Below are 16,924 nucleotides of genomic sequence, written 5' to 3'. Positions count from 1 at the left end.
TGCATGATTCACGCGGCAGCGTCGTCGTTTCATCATAAATCTGTCCGAATCATCAGTGATGTGTGACATCATTGTGGAAACCTCACAGTTTACTCATCTGTGTGTTTGTGATGTGAAACAGATTTTAGAATATGAATGTAGACAGTGAAGATGTATAAAACATTACAGACAGAATAATAGGAACAGGCTTTCATTAAAAAAATAAAATAAAATTTAAAGGGATTATTTTATTCATTCACTTAAATGTAAATGTATATGTGCCACTTAACAAAAACAAGCAAAAAACAAATAAAATAAAGCTTTTTCCCAAAACAATCAAACATTTGCTATTAAATTGTTTATTTTTTCTTCAAATCAGATTTTCTTGCAAAAACAAAGAAACATGAAGTTTTTTTGTTTTTCCTCTACATCTGGCATTAAATATAAAACCAAAATTTGGTTAAATAAACAAACAAAAATTGTTTACAAAAAATCAAATTTTTAAAAATTTTTTTTTTACAAATTTCCTTTGTAAATAAACAAATAATTTAAAAAAAATCTGATATTTTAAACATGAGATCATTAGGAAAAATAATAATAAAAAATACCCATTTTTATTATATACTCACATATGTATTTTTCAAACAAACAAACAAACAAACAAACTTAAACAATATTTTACATCAGTTTTCTTAGGGGTAGTGAACTATATTCCTTACACCAGTAAACAAAAAAGCAGTAAAGTAAAAAAAAAAGAAAATGAAACTTTTTTCTTTTTCTTATGTCAGATTTCTTGGAAAAGCAATGAAACAAAACAAGCAAACAAAAACAAACAAACAAACAAACAAAAAACCCAATTAATTTCTTCTTAAATCTGATTTTTTTGAGGGGAAATAGGGATAGTTTTGAGGTACAGCTCAGATCGGATCAGAGAGCTAATTAATTAATTAATTAATTAATTAATTAATTAATTAATTAATTAATTAATTAATTAATTAATTAATTAATTAAACATTACAGACAGCTCCTTTGAAAGACTGTAAAGAATTATGAAAACTCTGAAATATATTGTTATATAAGAGTAGCATAATTATTTGTGATTCTTCCACGCAGTGCAGATGTGAGCTACTCACTGTTCCCTCGATCCACCTGCTTTTTTCTCCTCCGTCTGTCCCTCTTTTCAGATAATGAAGTATTCGGAGCAGCGCATCCCGACACTCAACGAGTACTGTGTGGTGTGTGACGAGCAGCACGTCTTTCAAAATGGCTCCATGCTCAAAGTATCTTACACACACACACCTACATCACATCTATTACTGTAAAGTGCTTTATTGTATAATAAAGGATGGCTGTATTATTTTCTCTGATAGTTGTGGTATTTTCTTTTAGCCTGCTGTGTGCACCAGAGAGCTGTGTGTGTTCTCTTTTTACACTTTGGGAGTGATGTCAGGGGCAGCTGAAGAGGTGGCTACAGGAGCTGAGGTACACACTCACACAAAGATCTAAACATCTGCAAACATGCACATATTTCCACATACACGTGTTTTGGGTGCTGCAGGAGCACTCTCCAGTGTTTATTATTATTATTATTATTATTATTATTATTATTATTAATAATAACAATAATAAAGAATTTTATTTATTTATTTTATTTGTTTATTTGTAATTAATTAAATTATTTATTTGATTTATTTTTGATTTACATTTTTACTTTTCATTATTATTATTATTATTATTATTATTGTACAAGACAGTAGTGAGACCGGCCATGCTGTATGGTTTAAAGACAGTGTCACTGAGGAAGAGACAGGAGTCAGAGCTGGAGGTAGCAGAGCTGAAGATGTTGAGGTTCTCTTTGGGAATGACACGGTTGGACAGGATTAGGAACGAGTACATCAGAGGGACGGTTCATGTTAGACGTTTGGGGGACAAAGTTAGAGAGGCCAGATTAAGATGGTTAGGAGGGAGGGAGAGTGAGTATATTGGTAGGAGAATGTTGGACATGGAGCTGCCAGGCAGGAGGCAAAGAGGAAGGCCAAAGAGGAGGTATATGGATGGAATAAATGAGGATATGAAGTTAGTGGGTGCAAGAGGATGCAGAATATAGGGATAGGTGGAGAGAGATGATTCGCTGTGGCCACCCCTGAAGGGAAAAGCCGAAAGAAGAAGAAGATTATTATTACCTCTGTTCCTTTCTTGGACCACTTTTGATAGATACTGACTACTGCAGACTGGGAACACCCCACAAGAGCTGCAGTTTTGGAGATGCTCTGATCCAGTGGTCTAGCCATCAGAATTTGGCCCTTCGTCAAACTCGCTCAAATCCTTACGATTGTCCATTTTTCCTGCTTCTAACACATCAACTTTGAGGACAAAATGTTCACTTGCTGCCTAATATATTCCACCCACTGACAGGTGCCATGATGAGGAGATCATCAGTCTTATTCACTTCACCTCTCGGTGCTTATAATGTTATGGCTGATCAATGTATGCATGTAACATGTATTTAATATTGATTTACATTATGTGCTCTGCTTCATACTACCATCTACACATCTAAAACACACTGACAGCCAACAGAGTCCTGACTCATTTTATATCTGACTTGTGGCTATAAAATAATTCATTTGTTAATGCTGATCGAAAAAGTCTGATAAGTCGATTTCCATTTCACTAGTGTAATTAAACACTGATGGACTGGTAAAAAGGGGTTAAAGCTATTGTAGCTATTGTGGGTGTAGCTACACCTAGCTAGGCTATTTTTTTTTTAAATATTATTTTCTTTTAGTTTAACTGTACATAAAATTGAATCTAGTCCAGTTTTATTTTGCTTGTGTAGCGTGGATAGACAGTCACAAAGCAAAAGTTTCAGTCTATTATGAAGTTTCTTTGGAGTCTTGAGAGACTGCAGTAAACAAGAAGACAGTGAAAAGTACCAACTATGCTGCAAATGTTCCACACAACAACAATTATTTATGATTAATTATTAATCACAGCTCAGATGTGTCCTACAAGCTGAGCAGCAAGACCCTGCCATAAACACTTGAAGTACACAGAAGTCACTGTGATGACACACAGGCGTGTGTGTGGGCAGGACGGATGAGCTGAAGGCAGCGAATGGCAAAAACGTGTAGGCGTTTCCATGAGGTGGTCGTGACCGTGGCATTTACATTCGACATGGCGGCTGTGACTCCTACCATCTGTCACACCTGCTGTGAAGAAAAAGAAAAGATTTCGAAACTCACTGTGGAGTGAATTCATTCTGAACAAGCAACTCAAGCAAGCAATATTATTACAGTATGGGGATGATATACACTATATTGCCAAAAGTTTTGGAACGTCTGCCTTTACATGCACATGAATGTAATATGGAGTTCTCCCGCCCTTTGCAGTTATAACAGCTTCAACTCTTCTAGGAAGGCTTTCCACAAGGTTTAGGAGTGTGTTTATGGGAATTTTTGACCATTCCTCTAGAAGCATATTTGTGAGGTCAAGCACTGATGTTGGACGAGAAGGTCTGGCTCGCAGTCTCCGCTCTAATTCGCCCCAAAGGTGTTCTATCAAGTTGAGGTCAGGACTCTGTACAGGCTTATCCATATCAAACTTGCTCATTCATGTCTTTATGGACCTTGCTTTGTGCACTGGTGTGAACAGGAAGGGGCCATCCCCAAACTGTTCCCACAAAGTTGGGAGCATGAAATTGTCCAAAATGTCTTGGTATGAAGCTGAAGCATTAAGAGTTCCTTTCACTGGAACTAAGGGGCCAAGCCCAACCCCTGAAAAACAACACCTGAATTCAATGATTTGGAGGGGTGTCCCAAAACTTTCGGCAATATAGTATACACTGTGTGAGGCGGATTGACTCGAGTGTGTCCTCATTTTGTCTTTTTTTGTATGTTGTTGTACAGGTTGTGGATCTTCTCGTTGCCATGTGTAGAGCCGCTCTAGAATCTCCCCGGAAGAGCATCATCTTTGAGCCATATCCCTCCGTAGTCGACCCCAATGACCCCAAAACCCTTGCCTTTAACCCCAAGGTGATTATCCATCTTCTCTTATTCAACACGGATTGTTGTTTCGACCGATCCGTTTTTGTCTCTTCCTACCATCCAGTTTTAGGCGAAATGATATTTTATGTACATTATACACTTTAGTCAGTTGCACTCTACTTACAATTGTTCTATCTGTGTGTTTTTCATGGATGATGGGCCACAGAAGAAAAATTATGAAAGACTCCAGAAGGCACTTGATAGTGTTATGTCCATACGGGAAATGACCCAGGTATGGCAGTTTGTCCTTCAGACACGTCTGTAATGCTCAAGGCTGGCTCAACAGTGTTATATGATGTGCATCTTTCACATGGTTTTGTATTAATATAAATACTTACAACAGATTCCAGTGATATGGAGGTTGTAACTAAACCAGATAGATAGATAGATAGATAGATAGATAGATAGATAGATAGATAGATGGGCGGACGGATGGACAGACGGACGGACAGATAGATAGATAGATAGATAGATAGATAGATAGATAGATAGATAGACAGTGTCCTGCTATTAAACAATTTTTGCATTCACTCTGAGAGTGTATTTGGTGTAACTGTACTATGGGTGTGTGTGCACCTTTAATGAGTGAGTGGGTGTGTCTTTGGTGTACCATGAGTGTAACTATACCATGACTATACCAGTGTGTCTATGGTATAACTACTAGTGTAACTCTACTATTAGAGGTGAGGGTATATGTCTTTTGTGCCTTTTGAGGGTGTTACTGTACTATGAATGGGTATGTCTATGGTATAACTACAATGACTGAGTATCTCTTTGGTGTTACTGTACTCTGAGGGATGAGTGAGTGTGTCTTTGGTGTTACTGTACCTTGAGGGATTAGTGAGTGTGGCTTTGGTGTTACAGTCTTTGGTGTTACTGTACTGTGAGAACAATATGATATGAGTCATGACGGATGAGTGAGTGTGCCTTTGGTGTTACTGTACTCTGAGGGATGGGTGAGTGTGTCTTTGGTGTTACTGTACTCTGAGGGATGAGTGAGTGTGTCTTTGGTGTTACTGTACTCTGAGGGATGGGTGAGTGTGTCTTTGGTGTTACTGTACTCTGAGGGATGGGTGAGTGTGTCTTTGGTGTTACTGTACTCTGAGGGATGGGTGAGTGTGTCTTTGGTGTTACTGTACTCTCAGGGATGAGTGAGTGTGTCTTTGGTGTTACTGTACTCTGAGGGATGAGTGAGTGTGTCTTTGGTGTTACTGTACTCTGAGGGATGGGTGAGTGTGTCTTTGGTGTTACTGTACTCTGAGGGATGAGTGAGTGTGTCTTTGGTGTTACTGTACTCTGAGGGATGAGTGAGTGTGTCTTTGGTGTTACTGTACTCTGAGGGATGGGTGAGTGTGTCTTTGGTGTTACTGTACTCTGAGGGATGGGTGAGTGTGTCTTTGGTGTTACTGTACTCTGAGGGATGAGTGAGTGTGTCTTTGGTGTTACTGTACTCTGAGGGATGAGTGAGTGTGTCTTTGGTGTTACTGTACTCTGAGGGATGGGTGAGTGTGTCTTTGGTGTTACTGTACTCTGAGGGATGGGTGAGTGTGTCTTTGGTGTTACTGTACTCTGAGGGATGAGTGAGTGTGTCTTTGGTGTTACTGTACTCTCAGGGATGAGTGAGTGTGTCTTTGGTGTTACTCTACTCTGAGGGATGAGTGAGTGTGTCTTTGGTGTTACTGTACTCTGAGGGATGGGTGAGTGTGTCTTTGGTGTTACTGTACTCTGAGGGATGAGTGAGTGTGTCTTTGGTGTTACTGTACTCTGAGGGATGAGTGAGTGTGTCTTTGGTGTTACTGTACTCTGAGGGATGAGTGAGTGTGTCTTTGGTGTTACTGTACTCTGAGGGATGAGTGAGTGTGTCTTTGGTGTTACTGTACTCTGAGGGATGAGTGAGTGTGTCTTTGGTGTTACTCTACTCTGAGGGATGAGTGAGTGTGTCTTTGGTGTTACTGTACTCTGAGGGATGGGTGAGTGTGTCTTTGGTGTTACTGTACTCTGAGGGATGGGTGAGTGTGTCTTTGGTGTTACTGTACTCTGAGGGATGGGTGAGTGTGTCTTTGGTGTTACTCTACTCTGAGGGATGAGTGAGTGTGTCTTTGGTGTTACTGTACTCTGAGGGATGGGTGAGTGTGTCTTTGGTGTTACTGTACTCTGAGGGATGGGTGAGTGTGTCTTTGGTGTTACTCTACTCTGAGGGATGAGTGAGTGTGTCTTTGGTGTTACTGTACTCTGAGGGATGGGTGAGTGTGTCTTTGGTGTTACTGTACTCTGAGGGATGGGTGAGTGTGTCTTTGGTGTTACTGTACTCTGAGGGATGGGTGAGTGTGTCTTTGGTGTTACTGTACTGTGAGAACAATATGATATGAGTCATGACGGATGAGTGAGTGTGTCTTTGGTGTTACTGTACTCTGAGGGATGGGTGAGTGTGTCTTTGGTGTTACTGTACTCTGAGGGATGAGTGAGTGTGTCTTTGGTGTTACTCTCCTGTGAGGGATGAGTGAGTGTGTCTTTGGTGTTACTGTACTGTGAGAACAATATTATATGAGTCATGATGGATGAATGAGTGTGTCTTTGGTGTTACTGTAATCTGAGGGATGAGTGAGCGTGTCTTTAGTGTAACTGTACTGTGAGAACAATATGATGAGTCATGATGGATGAGTGAGTGTGTCTTTGGTGTTACTGTAATCTGAGGGATGAGTGAGCATGTCTTTAGTGTAACTGTACTGTGAGAACAATATGATGAGTCATGATGGATGAGTGAGTGTGTCTTTGGTGTTACTGTAATCTGAGGGATGAGTGAGCGTGTCTTTAGTGTAACTGTACTGTGAGAACAATATGATGAGTCATGAGGGATGAGTGAGTGTGTCTTTGGTGTTACTGTAATCTGAGGGATGAGTGAGCGTGTCTTTAGTGTAACTGTACTGTGAGAACAATATGATGAGTCATGAGGGATGAGTGAGTGTGTCTTTGGTGTTACTGTAATCTGAGGGATGAGTGAGCGTGTCTTTAGTGTAACTGTACTGTGAGAACAATATGATGAGTCATGAGGGATGAGTGAGTGTGTCTTTGGTGTTACTGTAATCTGAGGGATGAGTGAGCGTGTCTTTAGTTTAACTATACTGTAAGAACAATATGATGAGTCATGATGGATGAGTGAGAGTGTCTTTTGTGTCACACAGCTACCAGGATTGGTTTGGTGTTTGGGGATGTGGTAGCTTACTGGTTAAGGTGTTGGACTATTCAATTCAATTTAAAGCAGCTTTACAGAAGTCTAGAAACACAAAAAAAATGATAAAGTTTAAATTATTAAGTTTTACTATTTGTCCCTAACATTTATCCCTAATGAGTAAGCCTGAGGCGATGTCTTTGACTTTGATGACTACTGATAAGAAGGTTGTGAGCTCGAATCCCAGCGCAACCAAGCTGCTATCTCTGGGCCCCTGAGCAAGGCCCTTAACCCTTAATTGCTTAGTTGTATAAAATGAGATTTAAAAAAAACAAAACGCTCTGGATGAAGCTGTATGTCAAATGCCATAAATGTTTGGTGATATTTACTTTTAGGTATAAAGATGTTTGCTGTGACAATTTTGTGGTCTTTTGTGTAACTGTCGCTCTGTGAATGTTAACAGGGATCCTACCTGGAGATAAAGAAACAAATGGATAAACTCGACCCCTTGGCTCATCCTCTACTACAGTGGTAAGTGACATAAATACATAACATTTTTTCATGTACATTTCCATACACCTATATGCTAGTTTTTCTCTCGTATTGTTTTTGTTTTCTGATTGAGTTCTTTTGCCTTCTGCAGGATAATATCCAGTAACAGGTCTCATATCGTCAAACTGCCTCTGAGTAGGGTAGGAACTTCCGTATCAAATTTATTCACTGATATTTCATTAAGCTGGATGCTTGTGTATTATTTTCTTTCTTTATTACCTGCTGAATCTGGGCAATATCTCTGTTCGAGAAGCAGCTGAAGTTTATGCACACATCCCATCAGTTCTTGCTCCTGAGCAGCCCACCGGCCAAAGAAGCTCGGTTTCGGACAGCGAAGAAGCTTTACGGGAGCACCTTTGCATTTCAGTGAGCAGTTTTATTTTTTTACTAGATATCCGTTAGTGGTGGAAAATGTGTTCAAATCTAATTTTAAGCTTACCAGAAGAAAAAGTCATAGTTGCTTTTATTCTTTATTCAAATATAAATTACCAAACTTGTAACGTACGCAATTTCAGCTTCACCATTCAGATATTTATTTATATCTGCAATTTTATAATAATAATAATAATAATAATAATAATAATAATAATAATAATAATAAAATTTAAAATTTGTATAGAACTTTTTTTTTTTTACATAAAATGCATCTTAACAAAAATGTACAAAATCAAGAGCAAAAAAAAAGTAATTGTGTAAAATTAGGATACAATAATAATAATAATAATAATAATAATAATAATAATAAGTCATATATTAATCAGAAGATAACTTAAAAATATATATAAAAAAAAAAGATATTTGGCAATTCTCTAATTTCAGTAGGTCCAAATGTATAGAAATAATGTATAGAAATAATGTATAGAAATGTACTGCTACTTCATTGAAAGCACATTATTATATTTTTGAGAATGTCCTTCTAAAACAGCAGATGACGCTCATTAACTTCGATAATAATGACTTGATACGTGTTTCGAAATTTCTAGTTACTGATGTGTGAAAAGAACTTGATACAGATCGAAGTTAAATGGCATTACTTGCTGTGTAATCATTTATAAAGTGATATAATTAGATCTTATCCTCACATACTTATCCATCTCTCTTTATCCTTCTCTTTTTCTGTACCACCCTAGTGGTTCTCATATCGAAAACTGGCACTCTGTTCTGAGAAATGGACTAGTCAATGCCTCCTATACCAAATTACAGGTATGTATTATTCTACTGGAAGGTGATCTGGGTGCAGATTAACTGCCTGACTTGTGCACTAGAAACAAATGGCTTTGAAGTGTTTCAGGTCATACGAGGCATGTTTTCTGTGCTAACTCTAATGAATATGCACAGCTTCACACTCATGCCACAGTAATAAATGGAATCAAATTTGGTAGAATAACGTTCTTGAAAGGAAAAGCTTTTCTCTACACAACCCTCACACTCTTCTCGCTCTAGTGAGCACTTTATCCTCGTCAGGGTCATGGTGGATCCGGATCCCATCCAGTTAGTGCTCTGGGAATACAAGACACCAGTCTATGCATCAGATTTTCACTAAATTCATCCATAAATTTAAGAGAAGTCATCTTTCATGCGATCCAAATAACGGAAATTGTGATGGACTGACGCGATGGTTTTCGAATATATTCCCAACTCATGGCTCTGTCTTACATGGCTCCAGATACTCAACAACGCTGAATAGGATAAAGGGCTTACTAAAGATGAATGAGTAAATGAAGTGAATTAATAGACATATGAGACAGAATATATATATATATATATTTCTATTTGGGTTTATTGTTATATTTCTGTTTTTTCCCCCAAGTAAATACCTTAGTATTCACTTTTTCCACATTTTGTTATGTTACAGCCTTATTCTAAAAAGGATTCAATTAATTATTTCTCCTCAAAACTCTACAAACAATACCCCATAATGACGATGTGAAAGAAGTTTGTTTGAAATGTATTAAAAATAAAAAATCACATGTGCATAAGTATTCATAGCCTTTGCCATGACACTTAATATTGAGCTCAGGTGCATCTTGTTTCCACTGATCATCCTTGAGATGTTTCTACACCTTGATTGGAGTCCACCTGTGGTCAATTTAGTTGATTGGACATGAGTTGGAAAGGCACATACCTGTCTATATAAGGCCCCACAGTTAACAGTCAATATCAGAGCACAAACCCAGCCATGAAGTCCAAGGAATTGTCTGTAGACCTCCCAGACAGGACTGTATGGAGGCACAGATCTGGGGAAGGGTACAGAAAGATTTCTGCAGCATTGACGGTCCCAATGAGCACAGTGGCCTTCATCATCTGTAAAAGGAAGAAGTTTGATACTACCAGGACTCTTCCTAGAGTGGGCCCCCCTGCCAAACTGAGCGATCGGGGGAGAATGGCCATAGTCAGGGAGGTAGCCAAAAGAACCTGACGGTCACTCTGAAAGAGCTCGAGCGTTTCTCTGTGGAGAGAGGAGAACCTTCCAGAAGAACAACCGTCTCTGCAGCGCTCCACCAATCAGGCCTGTATGGTAGAGTGGCCAGACGGAAGCCACTCCTCAGTAAAAGGCACATGAGGGCACGCCTGGAGTTTGCCAAAAGGCACCTGAAGGACTCTCAGAGCATAAGAAACAAAATTGTCTGGTCTGATGAAACAAAGATTAAACTCTCTGGCCTGAATGGCAAGCATCATGTCTGGAGGAAACCAGGCACCACTCATCACCTGGCCAATACCATCCCTACAGTGAAGCATGGTGGTGGTAGTATCATGCTGTGGGGATGTTTTTCAGCGGCAGGAACTGGGAGACTAGTCAGGACTGAGGGAAAGATGAATGCAGCAATGTACAGAGACATCCTTGATGAAAACCTGGTCCAGAGCACTCTGGTCCTCAGACAGTGGGATCTTCCCAATGGATAATGACCCTAAGCACACAGCCAAGATAACAAAGGAGTGGCTACAAGACAACTCTGTGAATGTCCTTGAGTGGTCCAGCCAGAGCTCAGACTTGAACCCGATGGATCTTCTCTGGAGAGATCTAAAAATGGCTGTGCAGTGATGCTCCCCATCCAACCTGATGGAGCTTGAAGAAGTCCTGCAAAGTTATTGTTTGTAGAATTTTGAGGAAAATAATGAATTGAATCCATTTTGAAATAAGGCTGCAATATAACAAAATGTGGAAAACGTGAAGCGCCGTGAATACTTTCCGGATGCACTGTATGGTAAGAATTGTGTAGAAACCTGACCATCACACCCATATGTGCTTGTTGAACATCCAGTTCCAGATTTATTAAAATGTTAATGACCTTCACTCTTCTAGGAAAGCTTTCCACTAGATGGCTGTGGGGATTTGAGTTTATTCAACTACAAGAATATTAGTGAGATCAGACGCTGGTTGCCTGGGGGTGCAGTTGGCAATGGTGTTCAGTAGGGTTGAGTCAGAGTCTTGAGGGTTGAGTCAGAGTCAGCGTTCTTGGGTTTTTCTACTAGAAACTTAACATGCCATGTCTTCATGGAGCTCAGGGGCTTCGTGCACAGGGGCACTGTCATGCTGGAACAGGGTTTGGGCCTCTTAGTGTCCCTTCAGTGAAGGGAAAAGCATACAAAGACATTCTAGATAATGGCGTAGTATATAAGGACAGCATATGGGTGTGATGGTCACAGGTGGCCATTTTGCAATATTTGACCAGCATATTAAGTTTAGATGTTTTAGAAATATCATGTCAGGTTAACAATAGCACCTCAGATGAACCCATGACTGACATTCATAGTCAGACTAATATCCGACGATCTTCCTCTCTTCAACCCAAGCTGCATGGGGCAGCCTATGGGAAGGGCATCTATCTCAGCCCCATCTCCAGCATATCTTTCGGATATTCAGGTAGGCCTCTCAGCTGGAATCGTGTCATGGCACCATGCGTCTCTGTCGTGCTCACTTTGTTCCTCATCATGTGCTTTCGGTGCCATGCTTTAGGATGTATGTCGCCCCGAAAACGTAACATCGCTGCATAATTTCCCATTGTGTCCCATTGTGGTTGGGGTTTATACTGTTTCATGTATTTAACCAACTATCATCATATGTAAGCTAAATTCTTTTGCTAACACACAGACTCCATGTCTGAGGGAACATCAGGAGAGGAAACAGATAAGATAAAATAAGAGATAGGATTATTAATCCTGAAGGAAGTTCAGTGTAAATGTTTGTTTTTTTAGGGGCCAGAAGTTTCCTTTAAGGAGATTAGAGATTAAATGTGTAGTTATTACAATACTTTGAAGGAACTAAAGCTCATAGTCCACTCAGTGGGTGCATGAAACAGGAAAACAGCTATAAACTGTCATAAGATGTTACGACTTATGAAACCCTCATGTCTACCATTAATCATACTGTGCTTCTCATCCATTATCAGTGCTTTATGATGTAATTTAGTGGAAAAACCATATAGAAATATTGGAAGTTATAGCTCAGGTGTGTATGTGTGTGTGTGTGTGTGTACAGGAATGGGTAAAGGACAACACCGGATGCCAACTAAAGATGAACTGGTGCAGCGTTATAACCGTATGAACACAATCCCACAGGTAAGACTTGTAATATCTTCACGATCGTAATGAAGATATCTTGTAAATTAAATATATATTTATATTAAAAAAAATATATATATATATTTTTTTTACAGAGTCGTCCGATTCAGTCGCGATTCCTACAGAGCCGGAATCTGAACTGCATTGCACTATGTGAAGGTCAGTAGCCCAAACCCGCTGTGTATTTTTATTTAAAGGAACTCCACCACTGCAGTGTTTAGTAGTTTGCGAGTCTGCTAGTGTTTGATAAACTAGTGCAGGCGATGACTTATTCCCCCCTGTACTGAAGATTGTGTCTGGCCTGCAGATTCTTTCGCAGGTGCAATAAATATTATTGTGTTTCGTCTGTGTTCCTAAAAATAAAGCATGACAACTCATTTTTATTTGAACTTGCACGGTAAGCAGAAACTCTACCAAAGTTACCCAGGTTGGTCTGTCTGATTAGTTTTAGAATTAAGGGCATTTAAGATCTCGCACCGTTTGCTCCGTGGTGCATTTAGCCCAGTCGTCTGGACCAAAATAACTGCTGACGATCATTTCCTGTAGTTAATGAACAAGCATGTTCTGTATCGTGGATTAGAAGAAGCATTGGATGGCATGTTCTTATCCAAAGAAAAACCAGACAATAACGAACAATGCATTTAATTTAATATTGGATGACATCACTGGAGAGAATTAATGGAGTTTATTCTGTTTATAAACTGAAATTGTGTATAATGTGACGAGGTTTGGGATTTTTTGTCTGTCACAGTGATCACATCCAAGGACCTACAGAAGCATGGAAACATCTGGGTGTGTCCTGTTTCAGACCATGTGTGCACACGCTTCTTCTTTGTGTGAGTACCTGTGTGTGTGTGTGTGTTACAATTTACAGAGCTAATTGTGGGTTTCAAAAGTATATCTAGTGTGTATGAATTTCAGTGAACATATCCAGTCATGTTACACCTTGTCCCACCAGGGGGCGATGTTGAACCAAACATGACTCCACACGTGCACTGCGTCTCTGGCTTTTCTGTCCAGCCCCTATTCTTATTGTCCTGCACATATTTTTCATTATTCTCATTTTCCCTGCTTCCAGCTCATCTGATTCCAAACAAACTAAACAGTAGTCCTTCCTGAGATAAAGTGGTGTGTTACCTAAATTCCAGTTGTCCCAGTTATATATAAGTATATATATTTACTGATCAGCCATAACAATAACGAAGGGCCAAATTGTGATGGCTAGACGACTGGATCAGAGCATCTCCAAAACTGCAGCTCTTGTGGGGTGTTCCCGGTCTGTAGTGGTCAGTATCTATCAAAAGTGGTCCAAGGAAGGAACAGTGGTGAACCAGCGACAGGTTTAGGGCTGTTTTGGCAAGAAAAAGTGGACCAACACAATATTAGGCATAATGTTATGGCTGACCGGTGTATACAGTAATATGATGTTGACAAAATGATAATGACAAAGTGATAATGGGAATTAAACTGAAATTAAATTGATAAAATAAGACAATATGTTATTTTTCAGTACATTTAAGATTATTCTTCATTGTAGAATAAAAGGCTTTGGGACTCAACGCTTGAAGTAGTGGGACTTACATTACTCTCTTTGTCTCTCTGTCTCTGTCTGTCTCTGTCTGTCTCTCTCTCTCTCTCTCTCTCTCTCTCTCTCTCTCTCTCTCTCTCAGATATGAAGATGGCCAGGTTGGAGATGCAAATATCAACACCCAGGAGCCCAAGGTGCAGAAAGAGATCATGCGTGTGATTGGCACTCAGATCTACTCGGGCTGAGAGGGAGCCTCTGGGGGCCGTCTGCAGGGACCCGGCGCTGCAGAACCAGCTGTAGCACCTTAGCTTTTGCTCAGAGCGAAGACGCAGGAGAGCCAAACCTTTTTGAATCCCCCTCTCTGTCCTCCCCTGTGCTTCTTTGTTCTTTCTTCTTCTCCTCTGCTTTCATGAGGAGGTTTGGATGTGCGTCCACTCCCCTCCCCTTCCCTTTCTGTCCTCCTCCCTGTGCGATTTGCCTGTTCGGGGCAACCGAGACTGACGGACCATCCTCTTCCTCCTCTTGTAGCAGGGAGCGCTGCGAGAGCATAACGGCCGAGCAAACTTCACGTGGAAGTATTTTATACGGCGCGGTGTGTAGAGCCAACTTTTGGTCCGCCGTGCCCTTCGGCAAGTTTCCCAGCCAGCGAATGCTAACGAGGGGACAGAGTTTCACACCCCTCATGGCTCAGACTCTCATCCACGTGCCACCTCCTTCCAGAGCGATGGATGAGATGCCTGATTGGATCCCTAAGTCTGTCAATCAAGCTGATGTGAACTCACCCAAGCATGGGCTGCTTCCTTTCTATCTTTCTATCCTCGGACACTCGTTTTCATTTCCTTTCAACCCTGAGCTTAATAACCGCATCGTTCCGCCTCTACTCTTCCACTCTTTATAGCTCACTCGTACACCAAACGTTTATCATTGGAAATATCTATAAATACAAAGTAATTGAAAAAAAAAAAAGAAACTTTATTAGATCTCTGGTTTCTGGATCGTAGACGACGGATCTTCTGGCACCCTTATTGCGTTCGGGGGGAAAAAAAAAACGTCTTGATCTGTTTACTTTCATATTCTTTGAGTAATGGCGTATTAATATCCAAGATGTGGTTATCTCCGGGGCTGCTGTTGTTCAGCTACTTCTTCTGGTAAAATCAATTTCCTTTTCTTTTGTTTCTGGTGCACAGCATGGCAGGAACACGAACGCGAACATGCGCGCACACGCGCAGGAAAGATGTTTACTGCAATTTATCAGCGGGAGCATGGGTGCCTCTGTTTGACAAATGAAATAACGGAATTTCATTATTGCTCATATTCACAGCTATTCCTCCTAATCACTGGTTTCTCTAATTTCATTATGTCCTGGGCGGGGAAAGCTCACTGACAAGGTCATTTAACATAAATCGAAGAAATCAAAACCTCATTTAACGTTCCTGAACAGCTACGGTTATGGACACGGCCTATTTCGTATTACTCGTAGTATATAACTGGGCGGATTGCTTCTTCTTCTCCTCCTCCTCGTCCTCTTTCTCCGGCTGTACTTATTTTTTGAAATATATTCCTTCAGCTTGGTGTGATTTATAAAGAAAAAATAATGCCGTGCAGCCTAACTGTGTGTTTCTCCACGTACCGAGGTCGTATATTCAGCCAGCGGAGTCTGTTCTCACTAAAACAAACCGTCTCCTCCAAACGTAACTAACACTACGGACTTAATGAGTGTGGAAGCTGTACTTGGGGATTTTATGGAATGGAAGCAGGTTGTAAATAAAATCTCTGTGTGAACGGCAGACGATGAAACAGCTTAGCCGTCTTTCGTCTCCTTTACAGGCTCATTTATGTTGGCCCAGTTCTGTTTCATTGCTTTTATTGTGTGTCGATGGAAGCAGTACGCACGTGCAAGAATAAAGAGACCGTGTGCACAGTTTTAGCTAATGCCGTGTATTTTGTACGAAGTGAAACAGCGAGACATTCAAGTAATACAAGCTTAGTACACTGGTGATCGACGTACGGGACATTTTTAATCAGTATAAACAAGTGAATGATTTTTTTTATATCTCTGCAAGTCTGATCTCAGTGCCAGACGTTTGTGTTCTTAGTGGTTGAAGAAGCCAATGAACAAGCACTTGATGCATCTCGGAGAGCAGAAATGGGTTATTTTGTCCTCAGAAAGGAAAGAAAAACATATCTTTAATTCTTGGTGACACTTCTGTGTGGTGGTCTTGATCAGAGGAACCAGACACGTAAACATCAAACCTTCAAGTACTAACAACAGTTGATATTTGCCTCACTCGTCCTGTAGAGGGCCTCCTTCTACAACAATACAACCCACCCACCCACACACACACACACACTCCCCAAACCCCCAGTGTGTAAAATAAGGTCTGCGTGCTGGAGATGAATGCTTCTAAACTGTTGCTCCTGCAGTGTTGATCATGTCGTCATCTTATACCAGCCTCTCTTTTATAAACAGATTCTCTTTAGTGTATGCGTTCTCAAAATGGCCGCCGCTATGAGTCAGCACGGCTGAGACGGAACGCTGCTTTTCAGAAACGTTTGGATTTCTTTCCATGCTCTTCAAACCTTCTAAAGACTTTCAATAGCCAGTAAATACACTGCTCTTAAATGTTACACCAACAGATAACGATTATTAACTAAAGAAAAAACACCCAATAGTCAACACCGGGGTTGTGTGATGCACTCAGAGCAGCACTGCAGGAAGTGTTTTATTCCACTTATACCGATTTATTGAAGGACAATATCATGATTTTTAACCATTTATAGTCGCATTAGATGACCTGAAGGTGAGCTGTGGGAGTTCCTGATACATAATCACTTACATTATAGCAGCTATAAACATCCATTCCCTTAACAACTCTTTCTTAAAGACTCTCAGGTTATCATGTTACCGAGAAACCACAAGAAAATCTATCAACTGTTTCAAAGTGCTGACACTGGGACTCCTTTTGTAAATGCTACATTAACAGAAACCTAGACTAGACTATTTTTTTGTTTATAATTATGTTCGCAAATCTAGTCTCGTCCCTCTCAGCGTGCTGTTCCTAGAGAAACTATAACCTATTAGAACAG

At 40.2% G+C, this 16,924-nt stretch overlaps 1 protein-coding gene across 5 annotated transcripts in view; it reads left to right on the top strand.

The window, feature by feature from the left end:
• LOC131352443 (protein mono-ADP-ribosyltransferase PARP6) overlaps nt 1-15,764 on the top strand; it is a 33,937-nt gene extending 18,173 nt beyond the window's left edge. For 3 of the 5 annotated variants that reach the window (XM_058388597.1, XM_058388594.1, XM_058388595.1), the window contains exons 11-23: nt 1,164-1,259; nt 1,369-1,461; nt 3,888-4,013; nt 4,192-4,257; nt 7,658-7,725; nt 7,838-7,886; nt 8,000-8,112; nt 8,877-8,949; nt 11,542-11,611; nt 12,227-12,306; nt 12,405-12,468; nt 13,061-13,145; nt 13,980-15,764. In XM_058388597.1, coding sequence (XP_058244580.1) covers nt 1,164-1,259; nt 1,369-1,461; nt 3,888-4,013; nt 4,192-4,257; nt 7,658-7,725; nt 7,838-7,886; nt 8,000-8,112; nt 8,877-8,949; nt 11,542-11,611; nt 12,227-12,306; nt 12,405-12,468; nt 13,061-13,145; nt 13,980-14,082 — 1,086 coding nt within the window. In that variant the 3' untranslated portion in view covers nt 14,083-15,764. Of the gene's footprint in view, nt 1-1,163; nt 1,260-1,368; nt 1,462-3,887; nt 4,014-4,191; nt 4,258-7,657; nt 7,726-7,837; nt 7,887-7,999; nt 8,113-8,876; nt 8,950-11,541; nt 11,612-12,226; nt 12,307-12,404; nt 12,469-13,060; nt 13,146-13,979 lie in introns of those variants that run through there. The other 2 variants (XM_058388596.1, XR_009204506.1) reach the window with 2 other exon arrangements.
• The last annotated feature ends 1,160 nt before the right edge of the window (nt 15,765-16,924 follow it).

This window comes from Hemibagrus wyckioides, linkage group LG04 (assembly GCF_019097595.1).
Source record: "Hemibagrus wyckioides isolate EC202008001 linkage group LG04, SWU_Hwy_1.0, whole genome shotgun sequence".
Classification (NCBI taxonomy): domain Eukaryota; kingdom Metazoa; phylum Chordata; class Actinopteri; order Siluriformes; family Bagridae; genus Hemibagrus; species Hemibagrus wyckioides.
Note: the sequence above shows the minus strand (reverse complement) of the source record. Positions and strands in the feature narration are given on the sequence as shown.